General features: G+C 44.9%; 1 protein-coding gene across 1 annotated transcript in view; it reads left to right on the plus strand.

Moving 5' to 3' along the window:
* The first annotated feature begins 8,214 nt into the window (after positions 1-8,214).
* The window catches only part of STX18 (syntaxin 18), a 105,582-nt gene continuing 97,110 nt past the window's right edge, over positions 8,215-16,686 (plus strand). Inside the window, exon 1 of the mRNA XM_083156412.1 lies at positions 8,215-8,442. Within this exon, the coding sequence (XP_083012538.1) occupies positions 8,293-8,442 (150 nt within the window). The 5' untranslated portion in view covers positions 8,215-8,292. The remainder of the gene's footprint in view (positions 8,443-16,686) is intronic.

The raw sequence follows: 16,686 nt of genomic DNA on the forward strand, positions 1-16,686 counted from the left end.
CATGTAAGAACTGCACCACTGACCTATATCCTAACAATGGCAACACTGCGCCTGTAGGGAGCAGTGAGCAGACTGGTATCAACTCTGCATGGCTTGTGCTGGTTACCGCAGGACTGACAGGGCAACGTCTATAGCTGGGTAGCCCGCAACCCCAAATGTGAAAGCTCAGCTGAGCAGTCGTACAAGAGGAGGCAACCTCTACCTAACCGCAGGGCAACTTTGATAAAGTGACACCACTGGTCTCCACTATCTGCATTATGCACTGTGCTGCAGCCTCACCTCTGCAACTGCCACTGCCCAGGAAGTCCAGCAACAGAGCATTTTGTACCTATTGAATGCTGGAGTGTATGGGGTCTTACTCTACTAGCATCTGGAGGTTGCACACATAGGATTCCAATGTTTGGTTATCCCAATTATGCATCTGAGTGTGCAATCATTTCAGTTAAACACCCAATACATTTTTATGCATTTCTTATACCATGTGGTTCGATCACAAATATGTGCAGGGATTCTGAATGCATGCGCTATAGAAAAAAACAATCACATACTGTAGACATTGCATACAGTAAAGAATTAGCCCTATTGGGCAGGGGTGTAAATAGATATTCAAAGGCCCCGTAGGAAAAGTTTGTAAGGCCCCCTATTTAGCAACTTATGGTGATAAATGTATGTAAAACATGTTACTTATACAGTAAAGATGGGCCCCCTTCAGCTCTGGGCCCCATAGCAGCTGCACCGCTTGCATCTATGGTAGTTACGCCCTTGCTATTGGGTGCTAGCAGCCTTCAGCAAACCTTCAATTCAGTAACGATATCGCTACTGTACCCAGCTAATGGCACTTAATACAAGGGAGGTGTTCAACAGGTTTACAGGTTCTGTGATGCTTGTGGCCAGAGCATGTGTATATTTCTATTTTATATGGGCCTAATTCAGGCTGCAATTTTTCATTACGGGCTGAATTTCAGCCCTGCAAAAAGGCCTGAATCAGGCCGTATATGTGTCTACATTTACACGGTCAATGTTCCCACCCTACTGAACAATTGGCGCAAATTATATATAATTTTCCAGGTTTTTTTTTTAAGAAGCAAATGAAATGGAACCTTGCGATAAAACCGCCCCGTCGGCCCTATTTTGTGTTTGGCAAACGTTCGCCAAAGCTGGAAGCATTTATTTTGCATGTTTTAAAAATAAAAATTGCGAGCATGCCATTGATTTAAAATAAACATAAACATCCCAATGTTGGAGCACGTAACGAGAATGTGTTTTGTTTTCCGTGCTGAGGTCGGTTTGGATTTACAGTGAAGACTTTCCTTCGTACGTTCTCCCTATGTTTTCATATCTGTCTTTAGTCAATGTGTGAAATCAGAGGTTGACGGGGCGGCCCACTTCTGGCAGGAAGGTAGCGCTGGTTTGTTTTCTGTTGAGTCAGTCTGGTTTTGTGGCCCTCGTTTTGTTTTTCTTTTTTGCAGCCTGTAAAGTACTGGAAGGCCTGCCAGCAATTCTATGGCAAATTTCACAGCTATGGAATCCCAGAGATCCCGCAACATGGAGATTAGCATTGACAATACGTAGATGGGACAGGCGCTTCTGTTTTGGTTTAACGGAGAAGCCTATTCAGATATCACTGTTGAGCTGCAGTAAATGGCATTAAAAAATAAAATTTAGGTTCAATTTCTATTTACAGTCCAGTCCTTATCTTTTTTTATTTTCAAGTGAAATAACCAGTGGCGGATCCAGAGGAGGGGCTGCAGCACAGTTAAAAAAAAATTTAAAAAGGGGAGCCTCATCAACTGCCAGGGAGTCAGTTTGGAATGGCAGTTGGTGTAGCTAAATCGCTTAGTCAAAATCACCCAGCCTGAGCCAGTGTGTACACCCCTTAAGATTGAGCCTGAGTTTGCTTATACTTCTCAAGGCCAGAAGTAGACATTCTTGTTATGGCAAGAAAACTATTCTGCGCCCCATTGCTGGACTCCTGGTTCTGATTGATGTTGAAACTATAAGGCATGGGTCTTCAAACTGTGGCCCTCCAGATGTTGTGAAACTACATGTTCCAACATGCATTGCCACATTTTTTCCTATTAGAGCATGCCAAAACTGTCAGGGCATGCTGGGACATGTAGTTCCACAACATCTGGAGAGCCACAGTTTGAAGACCCATGCTCTAAGGCATGCACAGGACCATTTAATCAGCTTAAGTAAAGGATATACATAGCTGACATCATGGTTGGTTATGTAGGAGTAGGGTACCAACAGGTTCTGATGGGTATTTATCAGGAGTGAAGTTATAAGTTAGATTTGGGGAGTGGCCTCCTGGTTAAAGGGGAATGGCCTATGGGCGTAATGCTCCACAAGGCCACACCCCCCATTTTCGCCACTTTAGAGGCATGGCCAGCGCTCTGAGAGCTGCTGACCATGCCCCCGGCCCCTCTGTCTCTCTGAATAGATGCTGTGCGCACAGCATCTAATCACTGCTGCTCTACTGTACAGGGCAGCGGGTGCCGTTGAAGGGTTCCCACTGGTTCCCAAACTTTTTTGCATCACTCTTATGCCAACATTTTCTTATTGAGAAATGAAAAAAAAAAAATTTAAGCAAATTGTGTTTTATAGGTCATTCTCGGGTTTAATTATGTGGTGAGGGGCAAAACTTGCTTATATTTGATGAGGGGCAAGACTTGCTTATATTTGTCAACATATTGTATGATTGGCAGCCACAAGCACTGGTTTTACCTATTACACCATAAATAATGGACAACCAATCCAAGACACCCCTGCATATGCTCCGAGGCACCCCAGGGTGCCACGATACACAGGCACCCCTGGCACCCCAGGGTGCCACGGCACACAGAGAACCACTGCTTGTGAGAGCATACATTCTAAAGGGGAGACTTAACTTATATAGCCATTTTAATTTTAAGCAGTCCTCCTGAATAATGATTGACATATCATGAGGTTTAGGGAAAATTGTCAGAGTTGCTTCCAATACACAGAGAAAACAAGATAATAATGTACAATGTATTTTGTTATTTTTGAAAAACAGGAATATTTTATCCTCTATCTAATTTCATAAGGGGCCCCCATTTTAGTTAAATATATAACATTACTTTTTAAAAAAATGTGTAAAAGATTGAAAGTTTTTTCATTGGTGTCATTATTTTGGCAATAGATTTTTTTTTTTCACGTGGAACCTTGGTATTGCGGCTGCATAAATAGGTGGTTGGTGAGAGGACTACAAACATGCTAATTTCTTGCTGCAAAAGGCTATAATCGCGGTAGATCAAATTATGACAAAGGTAATATTATACCTTTATGGCACGCATCACGCGAATACAGATGTGCCGGCTGATCTCTGCTGCCACCTCGGAAACCAGAATGGGCTGGCACGCCGCAGGGCGAAGGTTATTCAAGGTCACGCCGATCCGCTCTAGATTTATTTTTCCACTTTAAATCCTATGCTCCTAACCACACGGAGTCCTAATCTATTTAGATATTTACTTCTCATCAAGCATTATACTTGGCATTGCCACAAGCCGTAGGATGGACCAGAGGGCTTTCATTTAGTTTACTCTCGGAAAATATAAAACACATGTCGCCATGCAAATATGTAATTGTATGTTTTGGAATAGTTTATTAGGCATAAAATAAATGTCACAATGGGTTTTATGACGGTGCTTTGAAACTAATAACACCACCTCTTATTCATCACAGTCATAATAGGGTGTGACCTTCTGAAAGGAGTTTCTCAATTAATTAACCTCTAAGCCCAATTTCCTTTTGTCTGGTGCCATTTGACATATGGAACCTCTAAAGAGGGCATTTACATCTGAAATGTGCTCTGTTCAAGACGAAATGTTATTGGGTACGGGATGCAATATCCAGTGTGTTGTTTTATCTTGGCCGTTATTAGCAAAAGGACTCCTGACCTTAAGTCCTTTCAGGTCAGTAAAAGCAACCCAATAATTAACTGAGGCAAACGTTCCTCTCATGTACCACCCCAGTTCATTCAAAATAAGTAAGCAGGGCCACATGGTAATTTCCTCTCCCGTCATTTAATACTTATTATTCAATTACAACATAACTTTATCAGTGTGTCCATTTCATACAGGCTTTCGTAAGCCTGTAAGTTCCCGTGCGAGATGTCAGAGGTCTGGCATGCTACACAACGCAGGAGACACAGCCTTATATCCCCCCCCCCCCCCCCCGTGTGTGTACAAAATCACAAATCCACGAATCACAGATCCACAAAAAAAGAGTGGCCTGTAATTGCCCCAATATAACTGATACTTGGGTAGAAAGATTGTTAAATGCTAAATTTATTGCTACTATAATAATGGGCAGAACGCAAACCTGACGTTAATCTGAGAATTTGCAGTTGACTGCGGCCCTGTGCGTGGGAACACACGATGCGAGGGGGGGTGTCCCGGCATTTGGAGGCGGAGCCTTGTGAATCAATCAGAATAACCCCCAAAGTCCATTCACATTGCGTTTGCGATCCACAGGCATTTTCTAGCGGTATACATCCACGCACATGCGTGATGCATATGGTACACATGCGCAGTCAGTCGATAATCGCTCTATTCGCACATTCTCTGATTAGACATCAACTTTTTATTAGGCCCCATGTGTGGGAAGGAGCGCCAGCCCATTAGAATATATTTATGTATATTTATAAATATTACTATCTTGGTACTTGTTTCCCAGCACGGCGCCCATCGTGGGTCATCGCATACCTTAAGTTAAGGAATGCGATGGACGCGACAGACGCGATTTTTGGCTATGTTTAGCCTTTTCCCCGACAATTAAAAAATCGGGTCCATCGCATGCCATTATAATGGCATGCGATGCGACCGACGCAATTTAACATTGAATGCATTGTACTCAATGTTAAATTCCTATGTAAAATCGGGTCTATTGTATGCCATTATAATGGCATACAATGCGACCAATGCGATGGACCCGATTTTACATAGGGAACAATGTTAAATGTGCCAATGGACCCGATTTTTGATTGTATACCCACCCTGATCGGTAATTTCTATGTCAAATGCCCCCCATTGTTAGCGCCACCCCACAATAAACGCCAACCCGAAGCATGGCGAGTGCAGCGAGCCCACGAGGGGCGGCGGTACGAGTCCTCCGACCTTTTCATACCCCCACTATCCACGTCGTCGTGGAGTTGATTTCATATAGTGTGGCGAGCGCAGCGAGCCAGCGAGACAGAAGCGTGGCGAGTGCACGCGTAATACCTGTGAAGTAATGCGCGTCCCCTCGCCAAGCTGCGCTCGCCATACTATATAAAATCAACTCCACACTGACGTGGATAGTGGGGGTATAAAAAGGTCGGAGGACACGTACCGCCGCCCCTCACTGCGCTCGCCACGCTTCGAGTTGGCGTTCATCGTGGGGTGGCATTAACAATGGGGGGGGGGGCATTTGACCCATCAGGGTGGGTATACAATGCAAATTGGGGTCTGGGGGCATTTAACATTGGGCCCAATGTAAAATCGGGTCTCAGTGACCATTTTACATTGGTTCCAATGTAAAGATCGCGTCGATTGCATCGCATGCGATTTGGTTGCATGCGATGCGATAGACGCGATTTTTTTGGACCTGATGGATACAATTAAAATTGCTGGCGCCGTGCTAGGAAACAAGTACCACTATATTTCTATACAAAGTATCCTGATGCTAAAGTATATCTCTGTCCATTTTATTGCCCCTCCAGTCCGGGCCGGGGCTTGGTGTAAAAGGGCAAAAAAAAAATATCCCGGGTCCTGTTACCCAGTGTCCGACCCAGCAAATGTTCAGGGAGTCAGGGGCCCGGGGAGTCATCCGACCCAGGGACCCATTTCCTCCAATCAAGGAGCCCCAACCTCCGGACCGCAGCGCCCTGAGTCAGTCCGGAGGTTGGACAGTGGCGGCGTACAGCCTCCGCTGCTGTCTCGGTACTATGCAGACAGCAGCAGTGGTGATTGGATGCCTGTGTGCGACATCCATTCACCTCATGGACGGAGGCTGGGGGCAGCACAGCAGCTTACCTGGGTGCTGGGCTTGCCCCCAGCATGTCGGTCATCGTTGTGGGGGTGTCAGGCGGCGTTGCGGGGGTGACGGTCGTCGGGTTTCCCGGCGCTTGGAGATGATGCCATCTCCGAGCATCGGCTCAGGGCCCGAATTCACCGGCGTCCCCTACCCAGCATAATGCCAGGGGATGCCGGTGTAAAAGGGAACAACTGCCGGGTCGCATCCGGGTCCAAAAACCCGGGTGCGACCCGGCACTTTTGGTATAAGACACCTCTATGGTGTCTTAGATCTGCGGGCTGCTTGTATGGGAGAGGGCTAGCAGCTGACATCTGCTGACATCAGCTGCCCGCCACCTGCACCCACATCATCACCGAATGTCCATGGGAATGCCCATCAAACACAGGGCGTTCCAATGCGTGCAGCCCCTCACCACCACCCCATGCCCACCGCCCGCACTGCTAGGTACAAACGGGCCTGCGAATAAGCAATTTGTCGTGCCTTCTTGCACCAAGCAGTTGCACATGCGTAGAAAAGTTTATGCGCATGCGCAGTCGCGAAACAACGCTCCTTGTGCGAATGCGCAAGGGAGCGAATGGACGTGAATAAGGTCCATAGTGCAGTGCGGGGGGCACTTCATCTGGCTGCCACTACCCATGTCATGTATGACCAGCTTTAGAGTAAAAGGGGCCCATTTATCATTGTATATTTGTGGCTATTTCCAGCATCCCCCGAATGTGTGGAGGGACCAAAGCAAATTGCAGTAGTCCATTGTAACCTATGGGCTTTACATCAAGTAGCAGGTCAGACGATAGGTTCCCCAGAATTGGCCATCTTGTTTACCACGCATGCACTCATTCCCGGGCAGCCATCACAGCACATCGCAGGGAAGGGCTGTTTTTGGAGCCTTTGTGGGTGCTCATTAATACACTCAGGTTGTAGGATTGCATATTGCAATGCGATCATGGGTGCTAAAATCGCATTAAATATGCAATAATTAATAAATGGGCCCCTAAGTCCTCACACAACAGCATTTGCTCTCCTGTCTCTTTGTTTCCAACCAGTATTTCTGATGATCTGATCCTGTCTGTCTGCCCACAGTAGGTACAGGCTCATGAATGCTCCCTAACACCTCCTGGGGGGCAGGACGCAAACCCACCAGTGCATGCTTTTACAGTGAGTGTCTGTAACTTACCATCTATCCCTTGACCAACACATCTTCTGTTATTTGCTATGTTTATGTACTTTTGTTATATAAGTCACCCTATTAATAAGATGAATAACAAGTATTATTATTATTATCATTATTATTATAAATGTAAAGCAGTCCAGCATAGAACGGAAAAGGCACAAAGAGATGCCCAGACCACATATGTAAAGGAGAAAAAAATCAAGGATGTCCCAAAAAGTTCAATAGCAAAGATGAAAAGAAAAAAGCGATGTTAAGGCCAATCTAATCTTATAAAATCAAGGGAGAGAGAGAGAGAGAGAGAGAGAGAGAGAGAGAGAGAGAGAGAGAGAGAGAGAGAGAGAGAGAGAGAGAGAGACCAATAAAGGAGAAGACAGTGATGGGTAATAGGGTATACACACTGTGAGATTTTGGCAGGAGATTTTGTCTAGATAGTCAAATCTCCTAGAAGGTTAGCCAAAATCTCCCTATTTTTTTCCTGCTGCCAATATTGTCTAGCATAGATTGCTTAGCATAGATTGACTGTGCAGGCAAGGCAGAGGCAGAGAAATAGCATTGGAGAGCAGTTGGGAAAAAATCTCCCAGGCAGCACTGGGAACAACATATAGTAGTTTATATGTAAGGTAGAACATTTAATAAATTATTATTATTATTATTGTTGTTGCAGATGTTGATGATAACAATAATAATAGGGACATTATTGTAGTTGTTTTTGTTGTTCATAATGATGATGTCAATAGTGGTAGTAGTAATAATTATAAAAAGGAGAAGAAGAATATGGACATTATATTAATATTTATTGTTGATGATGATAACAATAATGATGATAATGATCACCATCCAATTCATCTGGAATACAATGAAAAGCGTGAATCAGCCCAGCAATCATAGCAATCCTTAATTATTGCTCCTGACATGCCAGAAGTAACGCATTGCACCTGTTCTACTTGCTGTTGCTACTTTCAGTTTCTGCTCATGATGACCCGTGAACAGGCGAGAGGCGGAACCCGGATGCCGACTGCCGTTCCCAGTGGGAAGCATTTCGGCGCTGTACACGGGTTGATGATGACGCGGCGCCCGGTGTAAAGATGGCGGCTGACATCACTCTGCTCTTCAGAGCCAGCGTGAAAACCGTTAAGACTCGGAACAAGGCGCTCGGGGTGTCCCTGCCGGAGACTGACGTGCTGAGGAGGAGCCGGCCAGCTCGGGGGGAGTTCAGCGGGAAAGCCCGAGATGTGGTGAGTGACAGCTGCTGCCAGGACCTGAGTGTCACAGCTAGGCATCCCATGTATCTCCAGCTGGGGTGGCACTACATGTAGCAGCGTTGCATGCCAGCTGGTGGTGGTGCATACTGTGGAGTCCTTGAAAGGGCTGCTCTGCCCCCATCCTTCTGTCCTTGGTCATGTGTGCCAGTCCATGGGCATCACTGAGGCTATGCATGTGGCAGTGTGGGTACTTGGTGTAAGGTAGTTGCTAGATCAGTGATTTTCAACCTTTTTACCTTGCGGCACACTAAATAAGATTTTAAAATTGGCAAAGCACACCATGAGATCCCCATAGGGCAAAACACATTGGCCCCCACAGGAAAAAAAAAAAAAAACATATTGCCCCCCATATAAAAAACAATCACACTGGTCCCCACAGGTAACACAAATAAAATACATTGGCCCTTTACATGAAAAGAAGAGACCAGTAAATAACATTTGAACTGGTGGTGGCTGTAAACTAGTTTGGGCATCTCTAGATCTGGGGGCACACTTGAGAACAGCTCAAGGCACACTAGTGTGCCACGGCACAGTGGTTGAAAAACACTGTGCTAGATCCTAGTGGATTAAAGGACCTCTGTAACAATCATGTGACATTCGGGGTGCGATTTAATAGGATGAGATATTCAGAAAGTGAGAGATTTTGGAAGAAATCTCCAGTTTTTTTAAAGAGGCAATCATTTACACTGCAAAACCAGTTTGATTTTGAAGTGTAGATGATTGCCGCTTTAAAAAAAACAGGAGATTTCTTCCAAAATCTCTCACTTTCTGAATATCTCATCCTATTAAATCTCACCCTCGGTGTCAGGGAAGAGCAAGACCGTTGAGCTTTGAGTGTCACTATTTGCTTTAGAGTCCAGGTAGCCCAGAAATATGCCTTTGTGCCGAAGCATGACAAGCGTACATTTGGGGTCCCATGATCTGACATTGCTCCACCTCCTGTTGTCAGTTGTGACATGCTTGTGATGTCGGGGTCTTTCAGCCTGGTAGAATTTAGTCTCAAACATTGGTATAATAGCCCAAAACTGTGATGACTTTATTTTTACGGTTATGGATGATAGGATAGTCATACACAACACTTATAATACAGGTTGTTGCGGGGTCGTTCCGGAGTGTGAAAGTACCAAACTTAATAATCTTAGTCGACCAACTAGGCAATTCAACCCAAGCTATAAGAAGTGTTAAACCACTTTTGTATAATGGGTGACCTGTGTTCAGTGTGAAAGGGTTGGATCCGCATCAACCCCTGAGACTAGGGACCCCCCAACTGATTTAGTGAGTACCCTTTCTTGGCTCGGCCCAGTTGCCTCGCTCCTCTACTGCTGCACTCAGCACTTTACCGTTCCCTTTCAGAGTCCCTTTGGATGTTAAAGTATGAATAAGTCCAAAAAGTGAAAAGTTTAAATCACAAAAAACTCAAATTTACTTTTTGGCAATGTCAAATCTTTTGGTATCAACCTTCTTTTTTTTTTTTTTTTTTTTTTTTATATAACCTATTCTCTCGTTTTCTGCCAGGAGGCTTACATTCAATATGTTATGTATTGAAGTGAATACACCTGTAGCTTGTCACTGACTTTTTAAACTCTTTATGGGGAAATTTACTAAGATTTACGAATCGGCCTACAGACAAGAAGTGGACCGATTGGCCCGGTGGTGCAGCAGCAACCATCTAGAGCTCAACCGACTCAAAACCGTTGAGATGGTAGTGGACTTTAGGAAGAAGGCTGTTGGTGTTCCTCCGCTGACAGTGTGGTGTTGCTAGTGGACTCCTTCTAGTTCCTAGGAACCACAATCTCCCGGGACCTTAAATGGGGGCCCAACATTGATACTATTGTTGGAAAAGCGTAGCAGAGGCTATTCTTCCTTAGGTGACTGAGGAAGTTCAACATCCCACAGAAGCTTCTGCTCTGCAATTGTGGAGTCTGTACTGTGCTTCTCAATGCTGGTCTGGTACGGCTCCGCCAGTGAGAGGGACAAATGTAGACTCCAAAAGGTAGTCAGAACTGCGGAGAAGATAAGCGGGACAGACCTTCCCTCTGTCCAGGACCTGTACCTGTCCAGAGCAAAAAAGTGGGCAACGAAGATAGTCAAGGACCAACTACATCCTGGCCATGGCTTGTTTAACCTGCTGCCATCAGGCAGATGCTACAGGGCTATTCCCACCAGGTCCACCAGAAACCTAAAAAGTTTCTTCCCTCAAGCGGTTCACCTGCTGACACATGAACTCACGAACACCTCACTGTCTAGTCGCACCATAACCCTTTGCACATAATCTAACACGGTGTCCCCTTGGAATAACTTTCTATATGACTGTACATGTTCCCCCACCTGTTTGTATTGTTTATACTGTATGCTGTTTACTTGTTACCCACCTGGCTGCTGCACAGCAAACCGAAAACAAATTCCTAGTATACGCAAGTATACCTGGCCAATAAAGCTGATTCTCATGGGAGTTTTTTCACATGGAATGTTGCTATGATACTTAGTTATAAATCTTATTTACTTTCTCTTAAGTTTTCGTACATCCCCTAAATAAGCAAAAGGTTATGGAGGATTGATATAGGATGAGATGTGTCAATAGTTGCTTAAAAACTGCCATTCCCTCTGTCTTTGCAGACTCACCAGCAATCGGTCTTCCGCAATGTATCCTTAAGGGATGCTGCTCCTGTAAATGGCTGTCCTTTTGTAGTCACTATTTTCCAAAAGAAGTAATGCACATGTGCGGCCACTGTTAAAATTTTAACAGTATCAAATTGGGATCCGATATAAACGGCTGGAGCTGGTGGACAATTTATAAAAAAAAATATATATATATAATTTTTATTTATTTTTTATTTATGGTTCTGACCCCATGGAGAGATTTGTCAGCTCTGTGTTAGTAGAAGTATTAATGTTACATTTTGTAACCTACCTATAACTAGAGATGTGCGGGTTCTGTTTTACCCTTTCTCAAAGCGGGATCTTATTGGCTATACAAAACATGTGACAGCCAATCGTAAAAATCAGAATTTGTGCTAATTTTGGCGATAAGCATAGAGTAATACCGAACTGCTGATCTTTTCAATGTAAGATCAATGATGGTCAGAGTGTGAAGCTCCATACACAAATGTGATAATGGTAGACCGTATAGCACAATAACGATATATGCATATCATTCATTGTCTACTAAAGATACACTACCTGCTCCCATGTGTCTTTTTTTTTTTTTTTTTAATTCCTTTTTTCTCTATAGCTGCAGTCCACTTTGCCTATGTTGTTTATGACACGGTGCATATCTTCAGAGTGTAAAAATTAAGATAATTTTTTTTTTAAATGATTAAAAAATATCTTGGTAAGTAAATTGGTGCCCAAAAAATTACCCTAGAATGTCTTTGTTTGCGTGTACATGTGGTAGGGAATATAGATTGTAAGCTCTACTGGGGCAGTGACTCAAGTGTTCAAATATTCTCTGTAAAGTGCTGCAGAATATGTGTGCGCTATATTAGAAACTGTTAATAAATAAATACACACTGTACGACATGCAGCAACGCTTATATTGTTGCCAATATCGGTGGTGCATAGAAAACATACTACCTGCGTGTAAACTCTGAACAATATCATTAACTAAAACTGTTCAGATCAGGAGAGCACATCGTTAACAATATTTTGGGTACACATTGAATGATAATATTGTTAACATTTTTGTTACTGTGCATAGATTAAAGACATTGGGAAAGTGTTTGGCATTGGAAGCTGTAGATGAAATTATGAATGTGTTATGTGAGATCTGGCAGATCTGCTAGAAGATAATTGTATAATGTATACCCAGCTTTATTCTTCTACGTACCTTTATCTCTGCACAATGGGGGTGATTCTGGTTCATTCGCCCTGTTGCAAATTTGCAATGAGGACCAATGGTTACGGCCTGCGCATGCGAATAATCTCTTATACGCTTTGCGAGCCAACCAGAATGAGGGCCAATGTGGGTAATATAAAGTGGTAGGTCTGTGTGGTGGTATGATTCCTCGTGTGAAGTTTGGAGAGCACTGAAGCAGCATGTAAAGTGGGCTAAGGAACATATGGAGTGGTCTGATGTCATGTGGGGAGGTTAAGAGGCAGAGAATGTGCATGTGTGTGGTTGAATGTGAAAGTCTTATATATTACATATAATAATAATAAGGGTACTTGTTTCCTAGCACGGTGCCCGTCAGGGTTGATCGCATGCCTTAAGTTAAGGTACTTAAGGCATGCGATGGATCCGATTTTCTGACTTTAACAAGCTCAATTGCCGGTAAAAGTGAAAATCGCGTTGATCGCGGCCCCTAATAAGGGGCCGCGATGCGATCAACGCGATTTTCCCATAGGGAACAATGTTAAATTAATTTTAAAGTGAAAATCGGGTTGATCCGCGATCAACCCGATTCTACATAGGTGACTGTGAAATGGGCCAATATGGCCCATTTCACATTGAATATGTGTAAAAAGTATGGTTAATGCCCCACCTCCCCCCCCCCCCCCCCAATTTTAACGCCACCCCGGTATTGACGCCAACCCGAAGCGTGGCGAGCGCAGCGGTACGTGTCCTCCGACCTTTTCATACCCCTACTATCCACGTCAGCGTGGAGTTGAGAATAGAAAGTGTGGCGAGCCCGAAGCGTGGAGAGGGGACGCGGATACCTGTGAAGCCCGCGAGGGGACGCGGATACCTTCACAGGTATCCGCGGGGCTCGCTGTGCTTGCCACGCTTCGGGCTCGCCACACTTTCTATTCTCGACTCCACGCCGACGTGGATAGTAGGGGTATGAAAAGGTCGAAGGACGCGTACCGCCGCCCCTCGCGGGCTTGCTGCGCTCGCTACACTTCGGGTTGGCGTCAATACCGGGGTGGCGTTAACAATGGGGGGCATTTGAAACATCAGGGGGGTTTTCTATGAAAATGGGGTGTTTTGGGGCATTTTACATTAAAATTAATGCAAAATATGGTCTCAGGGACCATTTCACATTGATTCCAATGTAAAAATCGGGTCCATCGCATGCGATTTGGTTGACGCGATTTTTCCGACCCGATGCTTACAATCAAAATCGGTGGCGCCGTGCTAGGAAACACGTACCATAATAAGCCACATCAGTGCCCACCATTCATAATATGCCATACAGCTGCTGTAACAGCATTTTGGCCACAATTTTGCTCTTTGAAATTAAAATGTGCCCTTTCTGTAACATTACACAGTAGGTAACAGATGCCTTGAAGACAGCAGAAATATAGAATACATGATCATTACAAATCGGCAGAATTTAAATGAATGGATACAATTTCAACCTAATCGCATGGCCGACAAGACACTTAAGTATAAAACTTAGCTCGGCCTATTTTGATTGTAGAGTAAAAGCCCATACACGTTACACAATCCCCGCTGAGGATGATTTTGGCTCCAGCAAATGCATACACACTTGTTGATGCCAGTGGGGAGGGAGTGATGATGCTGCAGCTTGGCCATAGTTATCAAGGACCTCAATCATCTGTACTGTTCAGACTAGGGAGGTGGAGTCGTTAATGCTGCATGCTTCACGCCCTCCTCCAATACAGTATACACACTAGTGGAGATAGGGCTCCTCTGAGCGATATCTTTCACTACCTTGTCTAGTGCGTATGGGGCTTTAGATGAAATCCTGCAGCTTGACCGACATGCATACAGGCCCAATGTATATTACAGGGATATAAAAGGAAGAGAGGGTGGACAGATGTGAGAAATAAGGCAGAGGACCCTGCGGCAGTGGAGCGTGGTCTATCCAGGCCTTAATAGTAAGTGTGTTGTCGGTGTATAGCAGGAATGGGGAACCTTCGGCCCTCCAGCTGTTGTTGAACTACACAGCATGCCCTGGTACAGTTTTGCTATTTGGCCATGCTAAAACTGTTCCAGGGCATGCTGGGATGTGTAGTTTAACAACATCTGGAGGGCCAAAGGTTCCCCATCCCTGGTGTATAGAGTCCAATAGAGAGTGCATTGTTTAGCCTCTTTGTTTATTTTTTATATCTAGTAAATACTACAAGTTCATTCTTTATAATGTACCAGCCTCTGAACAGCAATGCACAGAATAGTCCTGTGCAGTATAATGTACCAGACTCTGAACGGCAATGCACACCATAGTCCTGTGCAGTATAATGTACCAGCCTCTGAACAGCAATGCACCCCATAGTCCTGTGCAGTATAATGTACCAGCCTCTGAACGGCAATGCACACCATAGTCCTGTGCAGTATAATGTACCAGACTCTGAACGGCAATGCACACCATAGTCCTGTGCAGTATAAGGATACGGTTCGTTTTATCGAATGACATTAGGTCGAATGTCATTTGGTCGACCCCACTAGGTCGAATGTGTAAAAAGGTCGACATGGGTTTATGTCGAACTTCCGACTATGTCGACTGCCATTAGGTCGACTGGGGTTAGGTCGAATTGCTCTTTTTGGGTTTTTTTTGGACGAAATGTCAACAGTGTCGACATGGACACTGTTGACATAGTGAATCGGACCCTCGCTTCGCTCGCGATGCTTCGGGCACGGTTTCTCGCTTCGCTCGCCACAGCTTTAATAACCTCCTCCACGCCCTAGTGGATGGTAGGGCATGAACCACCGCCTGTCGGCACATGTCGGCACCAAAAAACCCCCAAAAAGAGCAATTCGACCTAACCCCAGTCGACCTAATGGCAGTCGACATAGTCGGAAGTTCGACATAAACCCATGTCGACCTTTTTACACATTCGACCTAGTGGGGTCGACCAAATGACATTCGACCTAATGTCATTCGATAAAACGACCGTATCCCCAGTATAATGTACCAGACTCTGAACGGCAATGCACACCATAGTCCTGTGCAGTATAATATACCAGCCTCTGAACGGCAATGCACACCATAGCCCTGTGCAGTATAATGTACCAGACTCTGAACGGCAATGCACACCATAGCCCTGTTCAGTATAATGTACCAGCCTCTGAACGGCAATGCACACCATAGTCCTGTGCAGTATAATGTACCAGACTCTGAACGGCAATGCACACCATAGTCCTGTGCAGTATAATGTACCAGACTCTGAACGGCAATGCACACCATAGTCCTGTGCAGTATAATATACCAGCCTCTGAACGGCAATGCACACCATAGCCCTGTGCAGTATAATGTACCAGACTCTGAACGGCAATGCACACCATAGCCCTGTTCAGTATAATGTACCAGCCTCTGAACGGCAATGCACACCATAGTCCTGTGCAGTATAATGTACCAGACTCTGAACGGCAATGCACACCATAGTCCTGTGCAGTATAATGTACCAGACTCTGAACGGCAATGCACACCATAGTCCTGTGCAGTATAATGTACCAGACTCTGAACGGCAATGCACACCATAGTCCTGTGCAGTATAATGTACCAGACTCTGAACGGCAATGCACACCATAGTCCTGTGCAGTATAATATACCAGCCTCTGAACGGCAATGCACACCATAGCCCTGTGCAGTATAATGTACCAGACTCTGAACGGCAATGCACACCATAGCCCTGTGCAGTATAATGTACCAGCCTCTGAACGGCAATGCACACCATAGTCCTGTGCAGTATAATGTACCAGACTCTGAACGGCAATGCACACCATAGTCCTGTGCAGTATAATGTACCAGACTCTGAACGGCAATGCACACCATAGTCCTGTGCAGTATAATGTACCAGACTCTGAACGGCAATGCACACCATAGTCCTGTGCAGTATAATGTACCAGACTCTGAACGGCAATGCACACCATAGTCCTGTGCAGTATAATGTACCAGACTCTGAACGGCAATGCACACCATAGTCCTGTGCAGTATAATGTACCAGACTCTGAACGGCAATGCACACCATAGTCCTGTGCAGTATAATGTACCAGACTCTGAACGGCAATGCACACCATAGTCCTGTGCAGTATAATGTACCAGACTCTGAACGGCAATGCACACCATAGTCCTGTGCAGTATAATGTACCAGACTCTGAACGGCAATGCACACCATAGTCCTGTGCAGTATAATGTACCAGACTCTGAACGGCAATGCACACCATAGTCCTGTGCAGTATAATGTACCAGACTCTGAACGGCAATGCACACCATAGTCCTGTGCAGTATAATGTACCAGACTCTGAACGGCAATGCACACCATAGCCCTGTTCAGTATAATGTACCAGCCTCTGAACGGCAATGCACACCATAG

The sequence above is a fragment of the Crinia signifera genome, chromosome 1 (genome assembly GCF_055691185.1).
Source record: "Crinia signifera chromosome 1, ASM5569118v1, whole genome shotgun sequence".
Lineage (NCBI taxonomy): Eukaryota > Metazoa > Chordata > Amphibia > Anura > Myobatrachidae > Crinia > Crinia signifera.